Source organism: Aspergillus undulatus, assembly GCF_047715775.1.
Source record: "Aspergillus undulatus strain CBS 261.88 unplaced genomic scaffold BDV17scaffold_22, whole genome shotgun sequence".
Lineage (NCBI taxonomy): Eukaryota > Fungi > Ascomycota > Eurotiomycetes > Eurotiales > Aspergillaceae > Aspergillus > Aspergillus undulatus.
In genome coordinates, this window is record NW_027396626.1 from 97,464 (window position 1) to 113,718 (window position 16,255).

General features: G+C 50.3%; 7 protein-coding genes across 7 annotated transcripts; 6 read left to right on the forward strand and 1 right to left on the reverse strand.

Annotated features, from left to right (window-relative positions):
• The first annotated feature begins 305 nt into the window (after positions 1-305).
• On the forward strand, positions 306-1,381 carry BDV17DRAFT_81210 (mRNA splicing protein SMD2). Its single transcript, XM_073765170.1, has 8 exons — positions 306-465; positions 527-559; positions 628-649; positions 760-857; positions 944-982; positions 1,048-1,063; positions 1,132-1,205; positions 1,279-1,381. The coding sequence occupies exons 1-8, from the start codon at positions 446-448 to the stop codon at positions 1,319-1,321; spliced, it is 345 nt and encodes a 114-aa protein (XP_073615840.1). The 5' UTR covers positions 306-445; the 3' UTR covers positions 1,322-1,381.
• A 1,292-nt stretch (positions 1,382-2,673) lies between these two features.
• On the forward strand, positions 2,674-3,568 carry BDV17DRAFT_81352 (ankyrin repeat domain-containing protein). Its single transcript, XM_073765172.1, has one exon. It carries the CDS (start codon positions 2,828-2,830, stop codon positions 3,482-3,484), a length of 657 nt encoding a protein of 218 aa, XP_073615841.1. The 5' UTR covers positions 2,674-2,827; the 3' UTR covers positions 3,485-3,568.
• A 2,767-nt stretch (positions 3,569-6,335) lies between these two features.
• On the forward strand, positions 6,336-6,755 carry BDV17DRAFT_291011 (uncharacterized protein; the record flags this gene model as incomplete). Its single annotated transcript, XM_073762037.1, has 1 exon — positions 6,336-6,755. One exon carries the CDS (start codon positions 6,336-6,338, stop codon positions 6,753-6,755), a length of 420 nt encoding a protein of 139 aa, XP_073615842.1.
• A 1,283-nt stretch (positions 6,756-8,038) lies between these two features.
• On the forward strand, positions 8,039-8,994 carry BDV17DRAFT_298309 (short-chain dehydrogenase/reductase; the record flags this gene model as incomplete). The annotated part of the gene is made up of 1 exon (XM_073763665.1): positions 8,039-8,994. Exon 1 carries the CDS (start codon positions 8,059-8,061, stop codon positions 8,992-8,994), a length of 936 nt encoding a protein of 311 aa, XP_073615843.1. The 5' UTR covers positions 8,039-8,058.
• A 167-nt stretch (positions 8,995-9,161) lies between these two features.
• Positions 9,162-11,629, reverse strand: BDV17DRAFT_281577 (major facilitator superfamily domain-containing protein; the record flags this gene model as incomplete). Its single annotated transcript, XM_073760047.1, has 14 exons — positions 9,162-9,444; positions 9,520-9,611; positions 9,730-9,850; positions 10,080-10,194; positions 10,244-10,295; positions 10,353-10,406; position 10,458; positions 10,488-10,646; positions 10,710-10,771; positions 10,828-11,017; positions 11,085-11,164; positions 11,219-11,296; positions 11,352-11,476; positions 11,593-11,629. 14 exons carry the CDS (start codon positions 11,627-11,629, stop codon positions 9,162-9,164), a joined length of 1,449 nt encoding a protein of 482 aa, XP_073615844.1.
• A 1,752-nt stretch (positions 11,630-13,381) lies between these two features.
• Positions 13,382-14,549, forward strand: BDV17DRAFT_298311 (DUF1996 domain-containing protein; the record flags this gene model as incomplete). The annotated part of the gene is made up of 2 exons (XM_073763667.1): positions 13,382-13,717; positions 13,780-14,549. Exons 1-2 carry the CDS (start codon positions 13,486-13,488, stop codon positions 14,547-14,549), a joined length of 1,002 nt encoding a protein of 333 aa, XP_073615845.1. The 5' UTR covers positions 13,382-13,485.
• Positions 14,550-14,972: 423 nt separating this feature from the next.
• On the forward strand, positions 14,973-16,167 carry BDV17DRAFT_262531 (carbonic anhydrase). The gene is made up of 3 exons (XM_073757794.1): positions 14,973-15,137; positions 15,213-15,448; positions 15,551-16,167. The coding sequence occupies exons 2-3, from the start codon at positions 15,294-15,296 to the stop codon at positions 16,077-16,079; spliced, it is 684 nt and encodes a 227-aa protein (XP_073615846.1). The 5' UTR covers positions 14,973-15,137; positions 15,213-15,293; the 3' UTR covers positions 16,080-16,167.
• The last annotated feature ends 88 nt before the right edge of the window (positions 16,168-16,255 follow it).

Here is a 16,255-nt window from a genome sequence, read left to right on the forward strand (position 1 = left end):
GGAATCGAGTGCGCCACTGTATTGTCGATCTGTTGAAGATTGTCATATTTGTCTTTTGTTCGAGGAGCTGAGTGGAAGAGTTGGAGACATATAGTCCTGCTGCGCCGAGCTGTAACAGCCGCTCCACTCCTGCATCTCGCTCGTTGGCGCAAACTTACAAGCATTATCAAGGGTTTCTCCGGTAAATGTAGATTTGTAGCTCATGATACCATTCGTAATCTCACTGCCAATGCATCTATTGTAGGACTCTTTCGAGCTTGTCTAGAGACTGCCTGCGGGAAACAACAGAGTCACGTGAAAGCAACAATATCTCGGTAGGGACGGTTTATCCGCTCCGATAGTTCCGTCACGTGATTATTGCCGGAGCTGATATCACTATCACCGATCGAGCATTTCAAGTCGCGAGCGACCAGACCAGCTACCAAATAACAGCCCATCCCTCACAATGGCCGACGCGAACATTCAGTACGCTTTCCATCCTCTTCTGATTCCCCTTCAATGAAGTTTTCGCTGACCAGGATTGCAGGGCCCTTCTTCAGAAGCCTCGCTCTGAGTGCACGTAAGTCAAGACTTGCATCGCAACTTATTCGCGCTTGAACAGGGTTCAGACTAACCGGTCGCTCTTAGAGAATATGAAATCGCTCAAATCGTACGTTCCTTTCGCGCTCGCTTTTTTATTCCGCCGATGACCGGCCAATTGCCGCCTGGAGATATTGTTTTGCTGGAATGGACAAATCGCTAACAAACAGCCTTCAATAGGAGGAGTATGAATTGAGCAATGGACCTTTGTCGCTGCTCCAGACGGCCGTGCGGACCAACACCCAGGTTCTGATCTCTCTTCGGTCAAACCGGAAATTGTACGTCGCCCCGAATTTTGTTTCGAGATTCTTATGGATCAGGGGATACTGTTTGGGGAAGGGTGCTGACGAGGTTGGAACCACAGGCTTGCTCGCGTTAAGGCGTTTGATCGTCACAGCAACATGTAAGTGCATCCGGGCCCTCCCCGCTCTCAGGGATAATCGGCAGTATGCTAACCGATTTGTTTAGGGTTCTCGAGAACGTCGTACGTCTACAACTTACGCATCCTCACCCAATTCGCAGGAAAACATGTACTGACGACGTGATGAACAGAAAGAGATGTGGACGGAACCCCAGAAAGGCGGCAAGGGCCGACCAGTGAACAAGGACCGATTCGTTAGCAAGATGTGCGTACCCTGCTTATATCTTCGCCGCTCATCCACGCTGAAGGCCCACGCTAATCATTTTCCTCCCGTCTAGGTTCCTCCGAGGCGACAGCGTCATTCTTGTCCTGCTCAGCTAAACGCCCTCGGTCGATGGACTTGAAGCAGTATTTTGAAGGAATACTATTGGCATTTCCCCCGCCCGGAGTTCGGTTCTGGCTTTGGCTCTTCGTTAATTGAAAGAAAGAATACCCGTGTGGTTAAAAGTAATGAATGATCTGACCTACCTGCTGGCGGAGATGGGATGGACGGGCAGTCAATTGAACCGAACACTTACCAAATTCCGGGATAAGACCGAGACTCTTTCCGGGTCCAAGCCGGTGAAGTGAAGGAAGTGAGAGGAGGGAGTTGTGGCGGCGAGTCGCGTATCTCTCTACAGCCTGTAGGTAGCAAATCGAGCCCTGAAACACTTCAACCATGAATATTTTGGCCTGGGTAATGCAGGAACAGTAGAGTAGAGGACGGAAACTGCGGCCATGCGGTGGCAGGTATCCGTAGGTTTCTGTTCGGGCTGTTCTTCATTGCAGTGAATAACAGAACTTCGTGATTTGGTGGTTGTCTCATGGCGCGCCTGGGTGGCGGAGGTAACATTCACTAACACAACTTCCCATCGTCTGCCCAGTCCGCTTAACTTCCTGATGCTTACCACCAACAACACACATCTTCCAACTGACCCAGCCGTCTCCAACTCGGTCACCTGCTCACGTCTACAAGCGTTCCCGTACAGCTTGTCAAATCCCGGGGCGGCAAGATGCCGTACTCGGATCTGCCAATCGACATTCTATCATCGTGGGCCTTCTTGACCTCAAGGTCGGAGCTGATCGCCGCACTCTCAATTCCTGGCTTCAAAGCTCCAGATCCCATGCGAACCTCTTGACTTCGTTCTAGTATGACCATGCGCTCTCCTTGAAAACCGAGCAGAAAACGGACTTCGCGAAAGTAGCACAATTTCGTCAGCCAGATGCATCGCTTTTTTGGAGAGCAACAGAAGCCGCACCTCACTGGAAATCAGAGAGTGTGATTGGTTACTTCCTCAGTCGTGTGGACAGACGTTTCCGCTTCGAAACTAGGGAGATGAATATTGTGGAGCTTGCGATCCAAAGGCACGCTATTGCCGCGCTGTGGAGTTTACACTCACCCATGAGGAGGTTCGGAACAAACGCCTCGAACCGCACATTTGGCCGCAAGGCCATATCAACCGCCGACTGTGGGAATGCGCGCAGGACGAGTCAGGAACAGAGATTGACAAACGCTATATTGCTCTCTTCAACCGGTTGATTCATACAGGAAAGTCTGCGCTGGACTTCGCTGACCGCAATGGCAATAAAGCACTTCACTACCTCTGCGCGCGTAATTGCAATCTTGTACCTAGGCCCCACGCCCTAGATAGTTCCTATAACGAGGAACCGGGTACTTATTTGTTCAACGCGACACTCCGAGTGATGGCCCCTCCTACTAGATGAAGGGGCTTGCGTATCCGTGCAAAATGCAGACGGCGAGACCCCGCTCTATCTTGCAACCCTCTTACTAGAGCCAGAGCCCTCACTCTGGTCCTCCAGAAGAGACCAAAAGATCCGGCAGTTAACATGCCGCATAACAACTCTCAATGGGACCATAAAACACCACTTCTAGTGGCAGCAGCGGCTGGTGACTCATTAGTCCAGCTACTTTTGGATCATGGCGCAGCCGTCCACGCAATTACCACCGCTCTTCACAATGCCGTTAGCGAACACCAAAGTATTGGAGTCGTCCAGCTGCTTGTAAACGCGGGATGCCCTCTTTTCATCCTTCATCCGGAAACCAGAACTGCTCTACACGTTGCTGTTGCCCGATGGCTCCCCCGAGCAATCAGGGTCCTCCTCCATGCCGGATGCTCGCTATACGCCAAAAATATGCAAAACGAGTCAGCTTTATCAGTGGTCTTATCGGAAGGTGACTTCAAGACCCTCCAGCAATTCATTCGAAGTGGAAGCCGCGAATTGGCGGAGTTCGACGAGGAGAGAAGTGACTCTCTGGTCTGTATCGCGTTGCAAAGGATGACTGTGTGGGCTAGCTATCACCCGAAGAAGCGAGCTTTCAAAAGAGCAGCAAATCTGTTGATTAGGCACGGGGCTACCCTTCACAGTGATTGTTGTATTTGTCATACGTGGCTAGAGAAACGTGGTATTAGAGCGAGTTTGGGAAGGGATGGAGACCACCGCCAGACTGTATCACTTAACCATGAGACGGGTTACGGTCAATAGATATTGGAAAATACGGTACATTCAAGATAGTAAAGCAAAAATCTACTGGGAGTTAAAGGAGGCGCATCTGGTGCATCATGCTAGGCAAGATAGGTAATAGGCAGAGATCAAATGTGTCACATACACATCCTTATAGCTTGTTCCATTCATAGTAGATCATGCTGTCTAACCTAGACCTTCATCGCTATTCTCCTGAGAGTAGATCCCATTCAACTGCAGCCGTCACTTACCCGTATGCACCTCCAGGCTGTTGGTGGGGATGGCCGCCTCTTCTGATGCCAGAATGTCAGAAGAATCAGTATATAGGAGCTATTTGCGACAGTGCTACAGGGCTTGTTTACCAGCTAGTTCGCTAATTGGATGCCCATAAGGTACTTTACAGTCTCTGACAAAAGCCCTAACCGAACTATTTGGAATGGGGAACTCGCTCGGAGCATCGTAGCACGAGTCCCTGTTTGGCAACTACATTATACTTGTTTCAAGGTTCAGCTGTAGTAGCAAGACCGCAATAATGTTACTAGATCTCTTGCAGAATTATTTCAAATATGCAGGTAATAGAGTACATGTTTGGTCCTCCGAAAGGGTGTGTTCTTCGCCGAGCACCCTCAACTCAGTATGTGTAATTAACCGTCACACCAGCGCGTAATTATGAATATTGTTTGGACCGGTCTCTATTTTTTGACTTCAATATGGCTTTTGCAATATTGAATGGGCTTGCGTACGACCAATTCTGGCTGTTTGCACTCGAGCGTATCTCTAGACATGTGGAAGTCGAGGGTCTCCCTAGAGAGATTCTACTTTATGAATGCCTGGTTTTTCTCTACCTATAGAAATTATACTATGCGCAATGAGACAGCTCCCCTAAGCTACTAACCATAGAATAGCCCTGCGAATCCAACCCGTCAGCCTCCCGTAACGAAGCAGAGGACAAGGTAGCGGAGGGGGAAGCTTGTATAGACCAAAGTAATTAAAACAAACAGGCGTTGCTCCTCAGTTGGGGATTAACCAGGACGAGATATAGATAAAACCTATGAGAATTCTCCCAAGGTTTCGGCGTTCCGTTGTTTTTCAAATATTTCCAAAACAGCCTTCTGAGCCTTGAGACTTTCCTTCTGAGTTCGAATCGATGTCCTCAGCGGTTCAAAGTCAGTTTCCGCTGTGAAGGACCCCGATGAGTTAATAGGACCGGCGCTAGGATCAAGCCCAGGTAATTAACTTGAAGCTCACTAGAACTAGCCCTACTCACACCCTTCAGCTGAGGTCGGACTACTCGCGTCTGCGATGGAAACAACTGACCCCGACTCACTGTTCTGCAACGACAAATCATATTACGAAATACTCACCACCGGGAAGGAGATATAAATCAGCAAATCCGCAAGGTTCGAGATAACCCCCGTGCAGAGTCCCCCAGCCCCGGGTATAAACCTGCCCAAAATACGTTCCCATAGCAGCAAACAAGAATGCAATTGATGAGCAGGTGGCTTGGTGCGGTAGGAACAGTTGCCCGCGTGACGGAGCGGATATTATATGGCTCAAGAACCTGCTGGACGAAGAAGACAGAACGTCGAGGCACGCCAAAGATTAGGCCGGCGTATGCGAAGGCGGTTGCGGTCCAGTGAAGGAGCAATGCACGTTCGGATATATTGTCAACGATGTATTGGGACCAACTCGCATACTTTCCAATTGCCTTCCTAGGTAGCCACTCCCGTCGTGCCTTCCTGCTTCAAAGACATAATCATGAGGTTCTTTCGGCTGACTGCGGAATACTAGTACTTGCCATTTTCGCAATACGGCTCGATGTGAAGAAGATCGCCGAGCATGGGGAAGGAGTCTTAGGAGCATCGCGCTTTGGCCCGTCCACCTTCCCCGTCGTCTTTGCAGCTATTGTCGGCAGTATGATGCGAAGTTTGGCTCTATGGGGAGCGGAGGACTGCGCCTCGCTGGGGGTAGGTCTAGCAAGCTATACCTGAATGTCTTCCTAGCTGACTCCTCTTTCCATCCCAGCATTGAGAGCAACTGAATGGCAGTCCTCGCCCTCGCCGCAACTCTGGAAGTGGTCCTGGCTTTGCGCCGCCCTGGCTACTTGACGACCTTCATCGTCCTGCTCTGGGCAATGTCACCCCTTGGTGGACAAGGGGCATTGAGAATGATCTCACAGGTAACTTCCGGCGTATCAGGCAATATGAGCCTGGCATACATGAGTACGAACAGTACCTCCGGATTTGTGGGGGCTTCATCAACGGACGACATCCGCATTCCTGCAAACATGTTGTACGGTACTTTGATGATCGGGTCTGAGGAGACAAAAGCGGCCCCTTGAGACGTATGGGGCTGGCCAAAGATTCCTCTTCTGCGTAATCTGTCAGCTACTTCCTCCAGCAACAATGTGGACACTTGGACAGCAGGCTCCCAAGCGGATTCGATCATCTATTTATCATTAGTCGGTCTTGTCTTGCAGAATGTCCCATCCGATTAGCATGCAGAGTTCTAAGTTGAGTTGTCTCACTTCAACCTTGACTGCAACGCCGTTGCTTACAACCTGAAAACCGCCGAGATTGTGGAGGTTATGGGAGAAGGCGTGCTCAAGCATCATGATGCCACAAATCTCTTCGGCGATACTTCGTCGAACAACACTAATCCCTACAGTAATTTATTCGTCGACACGAGCTAAAATTTCACCATCAGCAGCACCGCCGATTCCCCTCCTTTGTCCTACGCAAATCTGTTCTATGCTACAGGGGATGATATTGGCAGCATGCAACCTCACGGCTCACTTTTCAATTGCAGTATGGCCTGTATCCACGTGTGATCATTTGTTGCATGCGAAGATGCTTCAAGCGCAGTGACTCGTATGCGTCGGTCCGAGAAAGATAAACGGCCTGGTGTACTGCTGCTGTTCAATGATCGTAACAATTCAGCATCCTTTGTTGGGGTCGCCAACTTCATTAGGGAGTTTCCGCAGGCTGCCGGGGCCGTTGACCCTTATCAAGGCTCTCCTACGGATAGCTATATCTACGGCGACACGGTGCTATTCAGTCCACGCTACGACCTAGACTGGACAACAGTGAGTGCTGAGCAAGTGCCAAGAAGACTCACAACCGCCTTCAATACGTACTGGCAAGTCTCGCTTGGTCCCTTCGTTATCAGCAGCGCTTCCCTGTTCGACCCTGTCAACCTGACTCAACCCGAAATATTCGGCCTCTCGTTTAACAGCACTGAAGCTCAGACTCCAGGTGCTTCAGGCTGTATCACACTGATCCCGCATGGGTAACGATCTTTATAATCGCCGCAGTCCTTCTTTAGCTTTCTGCTCTTGCTACAGTATTTCTCAAATTTGTGACCCGGGCGCCTGATATCCTAGGCTACGTATCATCCTTGACGAGGGATAACCCTCGCGTACCTTTACCGGCAGGAGGCAGTACTCTTCCAGGCCTTGACCGCGCGCGACCCTTGAGAGATTACGAGTTCAGATTGCGGAAGTTGATATGCACAAGAATGCTGGACATATTGCGCTGGTCAGTTGTAATGGAGGTGGTCGTTCGTACAAACAGCGCCTTTATGATTAGCTCGATGGAGATCGATACCACTTGTGAGGCTGAACACACTCTACTGAGGCTTCAAATTAAGTAGCGATCTCCGTGGGTTGAGGGCAAAGAAGCGAGGTAGCTCATGCAGGATGAGCGACCAGAAGAAGCAACTGCAATGTTGCATGCCTGATAGCGACTTTACCGATGATGAGACGCATCTCCAACCATGGAAGACCATCTGCTTGCCTTACCACGCAGGTATCTACGTATCTCCCCCAGCTACAGCCTTGCTCACTGCTACGATGTCCACGATGTCCGCCTTTACCGTAATCATTCCAGCCGTCACTGCCTTAGGAATCACATCGGCTTACCTCTTGCGAAACGCGAACCTTCTTCAGTCGAGATAGTATCGCTGCACTCATCCACCCCAATGCGTCTTTTTTTGGCGACCTCTTTCACCTGCCTGGGCGTGAGGCTCCGTCTCTTGCAAGAGAACAGCGAGTGTCCGACCATTCAACCAGCAGGATGTGTATTTCATGCAGATGGCAGAGTCCATACACAAGATAATGTGTTGCATTTTCAGAAAATACGAATCAATGGTCACACCATCTAGAGCGAGCTACTGGAGATTGCGGGCTTGGTCGTCGTCGAACAGACCCTGGTGGCGCAGGCTATGCTTGAGTCCGCCCGACTGTTCTGACTCGTAGGACTAGGGCTGGATCTAGGAAATACAAGCCCCTGCTAAGCTCCAATCGGGTGGAACAATGACTCTTAATTCCGCAAGTTGGATCTCGTTATCCACCGGGCCTTCGGTTCCTGTCAGCATTATGCCCGATGTCTCCCGTTTACGCCGCAAAAGCTTTCTATACAAAAATACTACGAATAAGGCACGGCTCTTCGAATATAAATACACCGCGTTCTCCAAATTCCAATCATCTCTCTGTCTTCATGAATCACAACCGACTTGGGCAGATACACCCAGTTTCTCGAATTTTAATTATTTCTCTATCTTTCATCAACCAGATACCCTATCTCGACAAAACCACAATGAACGTCAAGAAAAAGTCCATCCCCTTCAACCCAGAGCAGGACATCCCCTCGCTCACGGGCAAAACAATCCTCATAACAGGCGGCAACATCGGTCTCGGAAAACAATGCGTCCTCGAATACGCAAAGCACAACCCAGCCCTAATCTGGCTTGCCGCACGAAGCATCCCCAAGGCCGAAGTCGCAATCGAGGAGATCCAGACGCAACTTTCGAAAAAAGTCAACATTAAGGTCCTCGAACTCGACCTGGCATCACTCGACTCCGTCAAAAAGGCAGCAGCGACCGTCCTATCTGAATCAGAGCGCCTCGACATCCTCATGCTAAACGCGGGAATCATGGCTACGCCACCGGGTCTAACGAAAGACGGCTACGAACTGCAATTCGGGACGAACTATCTTGGTCATATCCACCTCGTAAACTTCCTCCTCCCACTCCTTGAAAAGACGACCGCACTCCCTAACGCTGACGTCCGCCTCATCCTCCTCTCCTCACAAGGCCATGCCTACTTCTTCAACCCCGAGGGGATAAAATACGATACGCTCCGCACAGACGCCGACGCTCTAGGCCCCTACGGACGATACGGGCAAAGCAAGCTCGCGATGATACTCTGGGGCAGGGAGGCAGCGAAACGGTATCCCGGTATCACTGTTGCCTCGATTCATCCCGGCGCAGTCAGGACGAATCTCATGAACAGCGCGACGGGTTCACCCTGTTGGGTACGTGTGTTGGGGAAGGTTGCGAAGTGGGTTGTTACGCCCGTGGATAAGGGGGCCAGGAATCAGCTTTGGGCTTCTGTTAGTAGGGATGTAGTATCTGGAGAGTATTATGGACCTGTCGGGGTGGGGGGGATGGGGTCGGATCTTGCGAGGAATGAGGAGTTGGCGAGGGGGTTGTTTGAGTGGACGGAGGGGGAGTTGAAAGCGCATTGCGTTTGATTTTGTATGAAGAAATTCTTGTATATAGTTCATCCATTTATTTAATATAGTCCAGCGCCTTTAATGCCAATCTGGCCACCCGCTCTCCCTCTCCTCCGATTAAGGGCCCATCTGGACACTCGCTATATGATCCAACACCAGAAAGAACTAAATCTCCCCTTCCACCGTTACTTGTCTCTGCCCCTCCTTCCCCTTCCTCTTCGCATACCGAAACCCAACATGCGTACCAATAAACCCAAACAGCGCAGTGACAGCAAGCCCCATATAAAACTTCGCGCCAATGCGCCAATGCGCCAATGCGGCGCCTCGGAGACCGGAAACGCAGCAATGGGGACGAAGGCGTTGAGCGCGTATGAGATGATCGTACCGCTTGCGAAGAGAATCGTTCGTCCTTCGGGCTCGTCTTGCAGGCGTTCTGAGGCCCAGGAGCAGAGGAGCATTAGGGAGACACTGAGAGGATCAGTGAGTAGACGGCTTTGATGAGGAAGGTGAGGAGGGAGGAGGCATGAGATGGATGGTACTAACGCTCCGATGTAGTTTAGATAATAGCCAGCCATATGCGCCTGCTGGTTTGTGGGTCGGACGATCAGGATAGCGAGGGAGGCGATGTTGATGGTCTGGATTAGTTAGTGTTGTCTCAGCCCAGCCCCTACAGATACAGGATTCTTCTTTGCTTTGCCTTTCCTATCCCAGGGCTTCTTAAGACCATAGATGCAGGCGCCAGGAATAACTTACAGAATGAATAAGCAGCAATGGGAATCGCCCAAACCGATCGCTAAGTCCACTAAATACGACTTTGGCGACGAGCTGGATCGCTTGGCCGACGATGGGTAAATAGTTGAGCATGGCCACGGAGCTAAATGGGTTGTCAACCGTCATCCACCAGGCTCTGATCTTGCGCTCAAAGCTGAGGCACTTACTATTTTGCAGTCCCGTCGGCATTTGTCAGAGACTTGAGCCATAGGTTGAAATGCTGCGTTGGGACAGTATTGCTTCCGATGGGCCAGGACACTATTTTATGCGTGCGTTAAGCCTCTGTGCATGCACATACAACCACTCCAGGGTTTGGGCCAAAAAGGAATAACCACATACGCACGATGGCCCAGTAAAACCATATTTTGAATGTGCGGAGAAAGCTCTTTGGTGTAATTCCTGTCTGGGCCTTCCACCCAACGCGTCGTCCGCGGGCAAGGGCAATTTCTAGTTCCAGTTATCCGGGGCTTGAAAGGTGCTAGAAGCCGTTACTTACCTATGTGTCGAGGCTCGAGGTAGAACTTTGAGAGTGGGTTGGGACACTCTGGCTACCGCAAATATCAGCGAGCAGAATTGTTGGGCTTTTTGGAAAATAAACTACGTACGTAGCCCGGTAGAACAATGAAGGCTACCAGCGCGACTAATATGGTACATACGCCCTAGAGGGGAGGTTAGCTTACATTCTTCAGATTATGTCGTTGAAACAGGACACTAAAGGCATTAGTCGCAGACAATCTCACATTAATAAGAAAGCCCAACGCCACCCATCACGACCAAGAGACCCATCCAGGTTCGTGGCTAGGGCACCTTGCATGGCACCAGAAATCATTGCGCCTGTCGGCTGGGCAATGTTATAGGTACTCATGCGGAGAGCTAGTTCGTGCGGAAGGTACCATTGACTGAGCTATCTTTTAGTTTCCAGTCCTTTGCGTTATTGCGCTGGCTTATTTAGACTGACCTACGTATAGTAGCCCGGCCAGGCCACGCCTTCGAAGAACCCTATGAGGAAGCGAAGGCCGTAAACCTATACAGTTATTAGTCACTAGATTCGCGCTGGAAAGCCGCAGTTTGTATTCGTACCTGCTCTGCCTTTGTCACGGTCGACAAGCAGCAGGTAAATGCACCCCAGAGAACCCGTACACCGCCAGTATGACTCCAATGATGAACGGACGGGGCAACTTCACTTACTTCGCACGCGGGCAGCCATATCGAAGGACCAATGTAGGAGACTAGAATACAGGACGGGAAGAGCATTATCATGTATCCGATACTATTGATGTGGGTTAGGCCGTGAAAACGCAACCGCCTCCAAGAAGATGGAAGTATTGTATACTTACTTGAAATAGGTAGTAATGTAATTCAACTCATTCCCGTAAATCCTCAGGTCACCTTGCATGCCGGAGACGTATGCGTTGTTCTAGGTGACTCTTAGCCAATTGAGGCCGTGGTGATTGGAGTTATTGGTTCTTACGATGTTGATCTGGTCCATGTACTTGAAAACGTACCCTATGAATCCGATGGTTAGGAGCCCTAAATCAAGCCTCCATAGCTGGACAGATGGCAAGTTAGATCTGCTAGATGGAGGGGTTTGCGCCGTATCATACAAATCTTCTTTCTTCTTTGGGGTCGACTTTGCCCTCGGAGTTACTATCAACCTCTTTTAGGCCATTTTCGACCAGCGCTGTGTCCACCGTGCTGCGGACCAACTTGCTGATAGATCCATTTGTATCTGTAGCATTAGTCGCCGTATTGATCTTTGCAATGGCATCTGCAGCGTATATCTGGAAGGATGCAAGTAACATTGAAGCAACGAGGGGTTGCGGATGTGATGAACAAGTCCCTTACTTATCGTCTTTTCTCTCCTGCGCCAAGGCGATCGCATCAGCTACAGTATAAAAACGTGCTTATCGTGGCGCAATTATGCCATAGACCAGAATATCCCAACGGTAATATAGTGCCATTGGCCGAGTCTGAAAACTCTGCTGCTTCCCCAGTGTCTTGATATATGCTACCATAATATTTTTCTAATCTTGCAAGTAAAGTGCGAGTATCTACAGCACGTTCAAGACACAGGTATTCGGCAGTTGTTTCATAGCAGAGGCAGACGAATGATCTAGGGTGCTCCGCCTTTACGCTATCTTCTGGATGATGGCATGGTGCTCTGCTAAGGCGTGATTCTATTGCGTCTACGAAAATAGTATTACTCCAACGAGCCCAGCCCGGCTTGCCTCCGACCAGGTAAGCTTGCCGTACTGGGTCCTGGCCGCAACCTGGAAGTGTTTATGTTAGGTATCGAAGCCAAGTAAATAACGTATCGGGTGGATGAGGGGTGTCTGCTTGGAGTTGTAACAGGTCTCGGCTTCTACGTTGAGGTTTAATTTCTCTCAAATCACGCTAAATGAGAGTACCCTGATTTTGTGGACACTATCGAGAGCGACACTGAGTCTTATCTGTGACCTTTTGGGGAAATAAAATCTCATGGCGACGAGAAGAATGTGATGGTTAGACTCAACCGGTACCAGAAATAGATATACTGCATATTTGGAGTCATGCCAGATCCCCATCCCATGGACTCTCAAACTCATAATAATGCTCCCGGATAATGACCGGCCAAGGTGTAGTGGTTCTGTAGGCAATTGGTATACATTGGTTGCCGGGTTGCGTCGGGGTATATGTAAGGCGCGAACTCATCTGACAAGTAGCTCCGATTGAGGCTGGGTATGTATGATTGAGCCAGCGCTCCATCAGTGGAATGGCAAGGGCAAACTGTATGAGATGAAAAGTGGTATATGATGGAACTCAATTACAGAAATTGAAGCGAACGCCTTGCGTAGTTCAAATCGACGAGACGACGCGATTTAGCGAACAGGCGGAGTAACCCAGATTGTACTGGCCAACTTATAAGAATCCGATTTTTATCAGCCGTTGTATTCAGCCCGATCACAACTTTGAAGGCGAGTACGTGGGCGACGTTAGTTTTTTCTTTCCCCCTCTCTTTAAGGTTCTTTTGATATAGCACACAAGCCATGACGCCCTCTGAGCCTTTTCATTGGAAGTGTCTCATGTCTTGCGAGGCAATACTTATTGAGAGTATTGGATCTATCTCGTGACGCACAGGGAATGAAAATGGATGCCTCTGGATATTCTCCTAAAGTCCGCAGAATGGCCCCGCAAGTTAGAAGTGACTCAGGGTTCACACTGCGCTGCGTTCGGCCGCGTCTACAGGACATATATTCTGGAAGGCGTCCCTCCTCAAGAATAATCTATACCATGATACTCATTCTACGAAAGCATTTCCGTTCCTTCTTGCTGCAGCTCATTGCGCAGGCTAGAGGGTTGAAGAATTCAGGGACAATGCACCAGTTCCGCAAGGCAGCTAGATCACAACCTCAATCAAGCTTACAGTCCCCAGCAACTGCGTCGCTCACAGTAATCTCTTACTAACCTAGGCAAGGATCTCTCCCAGGATAGTGGACTCCTTAATATAGAGAACTCAGGGTCGTCAGGAATGGATGCGTTGACCGGGAAACCCGCAAATCAGTTCGAAGCCCTAATTTATCTGACACGGCCCACCGCGATCGTGAGACTGTAGTTACCCCGATCCCTTACCCCAACGAGATAGAAAGCGAGGAGCTTTGAGCTCGGGAAATGTATAAATAGCATTGCATTCTGCAGATACTTGGGGGTTTCCGCAGACTCTCGTCCTTGTCTCGTTTTATTTCCTCGGCCTTGGGAAAAATGAAGCTTTTCGCCCCCTTCTTGGCGGCTGGGCTTGCCCAAGCCTACACGGTTACTGTCGTGGACCAGTTCATGCTGAAGAATATTGACCCGATTGTTCTTCCTGGGCAATATATGAGCCATATGCACAGTTTTTTCGGGTCCGATGCGGTGAACGTTAACACGACGACTTCTGCCGAGTTGCGGAAGGGCTGTTCCACGGCTAGAAATCCGAATGATTTCTCGATTTATTGTACGGAATCACCTACCCAGAATATGTTCTTGTTACGGGGATCGGCGATTGACTGATTATAGGGGTTCCGACCCTCTACCTTGTGGACAAATCCGCCCCAGCAAACCAAACCCACACACCCATCACCCCGATGCGCTTCAGCGCATACTACGAGCTCCTCAATGAAGCGGAGATCCCCCTCCCAGAGAACTTTCAAATGGTGATCGGAAATGCCTCCGCTACATCCCCCTCCGACCTAACCGAAGACAACGGGATAAGCTGGGCGTGCGAGGGCGACGAAACCGAAGAAGGCAAAGAGAAGGCCGCGTTCCCCACAACAACTTGCTCAACACACCTGCAATTCCTCCTCTTCTTCCCCGACTGCGCGAACCCGGAGACGTTCGAGACAGCGTACTCTAAGAATCCGGATTGGTATGAGGGGTACGAGGAGAATCGGTGTCCCGCGGGCATGTATCGGATTCCGAGGCTGCGGTTTTCAATCCGGTATGATCTCAGGGAGATTTTGCCGGATGGGTGGGAGGGCACTCCGCCGTTGGAGCTGGCTTGTGGGAACTCGTACTGCTCGCATGGCGACTTTATTAATGGGTGGTTGGCCGAGGCGGCGGAGTATATGCTTGAGGATCCGTCAAAGAGTGAGTACTTCCAGATTGAGGGGCCATTGGGGGCGGGTGATGAGGGGAGTGCTTGTGAGAGGGATGCGGTGGATAGTGATCCTGGTCACGGGACGAGTGATTATGTCGAAAGTGTGAAGATGATGGGGGGGAAGACAGATCTTAATGTGAAGGCGAAGCATAAGAGACATTATCAGCATGCCGCTCATCACCGGTGGTGAGGGAGCATGAGGGATAGATTTGTTGGTGCATATAATAGATATAGAGTCCTAGGCGAAGCCTAATACGGGGATAGTAATTGCAGTAGAGCATTAGTTCAGGGGTACTTTATCGATTGTTCATCCATGCAGCGACTAGTAACAGTCATCGAGAGCAGGGTTCGTGTAGGATGATTATTCTGTTAGCTCAGAGCGCTTGAGTTGACTTTTTCGTTGTGACGAGAACTTGTTCTGTTGCAGACAACGATCGAGTGCCTATAAATTGAAGCGTCAGTTTACATGATATTCATATGCAATTCGAGTTGGGAGTATCCTAGCGCATTCTCCACTGTCGTGATCAGGCCATCATTAGGGCAGTAGTTTCCTATCGATGTGAAACACTTACCAGGCTAATCGCCCACACCGGCAATTCAAACCCCACATTTTCTTCTTCCCATGGCCTGACATCGTGGGGGTCCAAGAGTTGAAGAACGCGATATATGACGGTTGAGAGCAGGGAATCTCAAATAGGCAGTCCGGTAAATCAACCTCCAGTCACGTGGCCCGCTCGGGGGTGGACGATCTCGATGCCGCGGGACTTTAAAAGATGCAGTGCGACTCCCACCCCCGACAATGCCAATGCTGCAACGACTGACCTCCCGCTTACCCCTCCGTCCACTGCTGCAGACTCAAAATCCGGCTGCTCGTCTTCGTATTCGCGTTCCATCTCCTCAATTCCTCGCTGCGCCTTATTGCTCGCACTCCAAAATGCCCGACGCTACCGATCCCCAGGCTGTCACTCGCTACCTCGAGCAGTCCCACGAGAAGATCTTCGAGAGCAATCGCGCTTGGGTGAAGTCGAAGAAGGATGCTGACCCTGCTTTCTTTGATAAGCTAGCCGCGGGGCAGTCGCCTGAGTATCTGTACGTTTTGTTCTTTTCTTTGCGCGTTTTGGGCTCGCCCTCACTTCCCCAAACTCAACGCAACGAACAAGAACCGCCGTCTAACTTCACGTCTACAATTAGGTACATCGGCTGCGCTGACAGCCGTGTCCCCGCAAACGAAATCATGGGTCTCGACGCCGGAGAGGTCTTCGTCCACCGAAATATCGCAAACGTTGTCCCAACCATCGACCTCAGCTCCATGTCCGTAATCAACTACGCCGTCCGCCACCTGAAAGTGAAGCACATCGTCGTCTGCGGCCACTACAACTGCGGTGGAGTCCAGGCCGCGCTGAGCCCAACGGACCTTGGAATTCTGAACCCGTGGCTCCGCAACATCCGCGACGTCTACCGGCTGCACGAGAAGGAGCTCGATGCGATTGAGGACAAGCATGAGCGGTTCAACAGATTGGTTGAGTTGAATGTTGTTGAGTCGTGCCGGAGCGTTATTAAGACTGCGGTTGTGCAGCAGAGCTACGAAGCGAATCAGTTTCCCATTGTGCATGGTTGGGTGTTTAACCTTAAGGATGGGCTGCTGAAGGATCTGAAGATTGATTTCCCGGGAATGTTGGCGGATATTCAGAAGATTTATAACCTTACCAAGGGCGAGTAAGCTTGCATTTCAGGGGTGGGTTCGGTGGTGTTCGGGTTACGGAGTAGGGGAGGGGTTTAATGTTATCAGGTTCTATGGGGAAGCGTCGATGTCATGTCTTGCATAGTTAGAATCTACCAGTCTACATCTCTCCAAGATCATTTCTATCTCGCGATATGGTGACTTTGAAACCTCTC